Source organism: Salvia miltiorrhiza, chromosome 5 (genome assembly GCF_028751815.1).
Source record: "Salvia miltiorrhiza cultivar Shanhuang (shh) chromosome 5, IMPLAD_Smil_shh, whole genome shotgun sequence".
NCBI classification, from domain to species: Eukaryota; Viridiplantae; Streptophyta; class Magnoliopsida; order Lamiales; family Lamiaceae; genus Salvia; species Salvia miltiorrhiza.
This window is the reverse complement of record NC_080391.1, coordinates 10747485-10752443: the sequence shown is the minus strand read 5'-3', so window position 1 is coordinate 10752443 and position 4959 is coordinate 10747485. Positions and strand designations below refer to the sequence as shown.

The 4959-nt window shown below is 39.7% G+C and overlaps 1 protein-coding gene across 1 annotated transcript; it reads right to left on the bottom strand.

Annotated features, from left to right (window-relative positions):
• Positions 1 to 1801: 1801 nt before the first annotated feature.
• Positions 1802 to 4959, bottom strand: LOC130985957 (subtilisin-like protease SBT5.4). The gene is made up of 9 exons (XM_057909192.1): positions 4759 to 4959; positions 4516 to 4625; positions 4328 to 4425; positions 4091 to 4255; positions 3920 to 4019; positions 3315 to 3849; positions 3144 to 3238; positions 2819 to 3064; positions 1802 to 2740 (listed from the first exon to the last, which is right to left on the bottom strand). Exons 1-9 carry the CDS (start codon positions 4843 to 4845, stop codon positions 1873 to 1875), a joined length of 2304 nt encoding a protein of 767 aa, XP_057765175.1. The 5' UTR covers positions 4846 to 4959; the 3' UTR covers positions 1802 to 1872.

Below are 4959 nucleotides of genomic sequence, written 5' to 3'. Positions count from 1 at the left end.
CCCACAAAATAAGCTAGGGTCTTGGGATAAACCTGGAGTTGACCATATTAGTAACACATAATATCAAACACTATATAAATCCATATTAATTTAACTTATCCTGCTTTTAAACCCATATCAAACAGGCCCTTAATGTATCTAAATTGTAACATTTTCCGCTTCATTGAGAAAAGGGCCTACAAATGAAAAAAAGTAGAAAAGTAAATTAAGTTAGTGGGTGAAGAAATAGATCCACAAATTAATTATTACTAAAAATAGGTTAGAATATCTTTTTGTGGACAAATCAAAATAATAAATTTATGACTTCTTTTTGTGGATGGAGGGAGTATGATTTCTTTTTGTAGTGTGAACATAAAAGGGCCAAGTAGATTGTAAAATAACTAACCAAATATATTAAGATAAATGAAAGCAATTCTAAAGGCTAAAAAGATGTGAAATAAACAATTGAAAACAATCCTGTGTCCCAACAATTAAAAACAATCCCACCAATAAATAATAAGGGAAAAGATTTTCTTACATAATATGTGCATACATAATACCCTTAAAAATAGTTTCTATTATTAATTATTTAAGATCATGACTGATGTGCCCCTCTCATATATTATCGGCAATTTTAATAGATGTAACAAGTCTTTTGATTTTACCTTTTATACACTATTGAATTAGGAAATGAATCATGGATTTGGATCCTTAAAAATCACTAAAATCTTTAACAAATAGGCACGAAATTTGTTTCAAAAAGTTTTCTTTTCACTTCATCTTTTTTTTTTCCCCAACTATTTCTTTCGTTTCTTTTATTTTTGCTCTTTCCTTCTAAAAATTCATCTTATATTAAATATTATGATAAAAAAATAGTTAATGTATGATTTGTAGAATAAAGGAGTTTAAAATATAAGCGTATGATCGTTTAAAGTTTGAGATTGATTTAAACATACTATTTTTAATTATTTTAAATTTTATTTTTTTTATTTCAAATGTTATTGCTTTGACTGAATTTCTCGACACCCCCACCGTTTTCTCTTTTTATTTCCTATTTTCTTAGTTTCGTTTTTTTTTTCTATTTTCTTTTAGATATTTTAAGTTTCATACAAGTTTTGGTATATTTTTTTCATTTCTATATAATTTTTTGAATCAATATTTTTTTAGCTTTTTAAATTATGAAAGTAATAATTATTACTTATTTATTTATTAAAACTACAAATTTAAGATAATTACATTAAATTTAGTTTAATTCTAAAATATTGTAAATATATAATACTTCCTCCATCCACGAAAGAACTTCTTATCTTTCTTTTTTGGAACGTTCACAAAAGAATTTCCTACTTATTTTTGGACTATACCCCACCACTTATAATCCCTTACTTTTCACTTTTCACAACTCCCAATATTAATTATAACACATTTTCATCACTCTCAATGCACTCAACTACCTTTTATCTACTATCAATACACTCAACAATTTTTTTTTTTAAACCCGTGCCACTCCCTCCTATGAAGTTCTTTCATGGGCGGAGGGAGTATATAGGTATTGATATTATGTATATTATGTAGAAATTACTTTTTTCCTATATATATGAATAAAATATGTCCAATCCTCAGCAAAATGAGCGGGCGCCCTAACATCTTGTGCCGAGTGGATGACACCCGACAAGGAGCGCAGATGCATGACTCCAAGTAAGGGTCACCCGACGCCATGGCAACGGATGTATATACATATTTACCCCAATTATGTATATACATATTATGTAAATTTATCACTACTCAAATAATAATAACAGGAAACAAATTCTAAATAAGAATCTACATGAGAAGATTATCTACTCCTTATAATAGAGAAATAATAATAGTAAGGTATGGCAGAATAGTGGATTGTTATACGCGAGCAGCATTAGCAACCACAATGGGACTTCTCACATAATGGATCCCATCCGTCCACGTCAGCCCCCCGAACCTAAACCCGCTCACCGATCCCTTGGATTTTACAGTAACGCTAAAGCTCTTCTCCTCCCCGATCTCGCTGAACTCGAGAATACTCGGCTCCACCCAAACTCTGAAAAACGGCGGCTGTTTAACACGGGCAACGTACCTGCCCGCGCTGCCCACATTCTTCAATCTCCTCGTCACCCTCACGGATCCGTTGAGCGACGGAACGGAGATGGAAGGGTAGTTGAGGTTTAAGACGTCGAAATTCTTAGGGCATTGGTAGTCCGACTGCGTGATGTGGCTGATGAGGGAGTGGTTGTAGCCGATGCCGCAGAGGAAGTCGTAGTAGTCGGTGAGTCCCATGTCGTAGACCAGCCCGGGATCGGCGGCCCGGTTGGGGCGGATGTCGCCCGATCCGCGCGCAAAGGCGTCGGCCTCGCGGTCGTTGTAGTCGCGCATGGGAAGCGCGGTGTTCGCCCTGGTCCGCGAGGTGGTCATGATGGCGGATTTCATGGCGGCGGGGCTCCAGTCCGGGTGGAGCGTCCTCAGCAGGCCCACCACTCCGGCCACGTGCGGGCACGACATCGACGTTCCCGACATCACGTAGTAGGGAGTCCTGCGGCGGTCCTCCGCCACCGGGGTGGGGCCCACTGTTGCGGTGAATGCCGCGATTATGTTGACTCCCGGCGCTGTTATATCAGGCTTGAGAATTTGTGGAGTGATGGAATTGGGGCCTCTGGAAGAGAAAGCGGCCATGGCGGGAGATGGCTTAACACCAAGCACGCCAGTAGGAGGTGTGATTAGGGCTTCTGGATTTCTGTAGGTAATACAAATTAATTAATTAATGAGAGATGGATTAATTAGAGAAATAAGGAATTAGTATTATAGCACGGACTTGGTAGAATTGATGTAAGCAAAAAGAACAAGGCCATCGGCGTAGCTGATGTGAGTGGCTGGGAGAAAATGAGCGTCTCCGGTCACGTCGTTCCCATCTGTTTGGTCATTGCAGAGAACCATTCCGGCAGCACCCGCACGCGCTGCCTCAATGCCCTTAGAGACTCTCGCATTCTCACCCCTCATACACACAACTATTTTTCCCGCCACCTTACCCGAATCCAGTGATTTGTCTAAGCATAGGAGGCTGCACCAATACACATAACATAAAAACTAGTACTATTAATTTAAAATTTTAATATATGTATATATAAGATGATTCTTACGCATCATGTGCAGATACATTGGCAGCTGCAGCATCAGCAGCGCTAATAAGAGGATAAAAACCGTCGTGTGGCAGCGCTTTACTCATGCTCACACCCTATAGGGTAATATTATCATGATCAACAACTATATTTATATTATATAGATAAAGTAAAATAAAAATGATTGGTGACCTTAAGAAGTGAGGCGTTTTTGAGTTGAACATCAGCCTCAAAGCGACGGTCAATCGTGCTTGCGGCAACAGTGAAAATCCAGGGCGCAACATTAGAAATAGTGCGCGGTTTAGGGCCGGAGTTGCCGCCGGAGCAGACGACGGCGATGCCCTTGGTCACAGCATGCAAGGAACCAATAGCGATGCTATCGAGCATGTAGTCGAGTGGATCGCCGCCGACAGACAAAGAGATGACGTCGACGCCGTCGGCTATGGCGGCGTCGAAGGCGTGCATCATGTCGGAATCGAAGCACGAGTTTTGGTTAATCTGAGGCCAGCATATCTTGTAGGTGGCGACGCGTGCCCTGGGCGAGCCTCCCTTGGCCGTGCCGTTTCCAATGCCGAAAACACTGGCTCCGGCCACCATGTTCCCGCCGGCGGTCGACAGAGTGTGGGACCCATGCCCTTCGGTGTCGCGCGGATTGTGCATCGACGGATCCTGTTTCCCGGTGTAAGCCTCGTACCCTTTGATGAAGTAACGAGCTCCGATTAACTTCCTGCACCAACGCTTCTCTCATTTTAGTATTTATACGTTTAATTGGGTATTAATTAAGTTAAATTAATTACCTATTGCAAAGACTCTGATTAAACTGACAGATTCCTTTCCACTTTGATGGAATGGGGCCATAGCCTTGGCCACTAAAGCTCTTTGATTCCGGCCACACACCTTGTAAAGCCATGAACAACAATGCATGATTTGTTCCAATCACTGAAACAATTAGCTAAACTACTTAGTACCTGTATCAAGATTGGCTATGATGGTATCTTCGCCGAATCTAGCTTTCTTCCATATCGAAGAAGCTTCAATCACACCATTATTTTCCACCCTCAGAAAATCCCATGAATGTGTCGTGTGCAGTTTCTTCCCTTGATTCAAGAACACAGATACTACTCCCGCTTGCTCTACATATTTTGTAGATATATAATCAAAACTTCACAACATTTTAAATATATAGCAAACATATTCTAACATACTCGCAATTTCTGCAGCTTCTTCCTCTTCGAGAAAAGCAGAGAAGCCATTAATGTGCCTTTCATAAGAGTGGATTAGTGCATCTTCAGCCTTATCTTCACTGCAAACAGTAACATTATCACATAATAAACAACTGCATATGAGATGGCATTTTCACGATATATAATTTTATGGAAAAAAATTTGCGGACCTTCCTAGAAATGATGATAGCAACTGAGTGTGAGAGGTGGTAACTCGGTGAAGATCAGCAGATGTTGGTTCTGGGCCATGAGAATGTGCTCCCAAGTAGACAACATAGGCCTGCTCGATCACGTAAAAGGAAAATAAACAAAATATTTAACTTTTTGACAAGATTATGAAAGAAAAAACAATGATTAATTTGCATGAAAGTTGGACATATTTATCACCAATCAGAGAGGAGGACAATGTGCACCTTTTTTGTGGCTAAAGCTGGTTGGTGGAATACAGCAAAAAGAATGAATAGTGCCACAAAAGTTGGCAAAATCTTGCCAAATAACATCTTTGATCTGCTTTTGTCACTTTAAAAAAGGGACATACACTTTATATTATGTATCGTGTTTAAATTTTAAGCACTGATCTCTCTCTTTCCTCACTCTCTCTTCCTTGTTTTGCA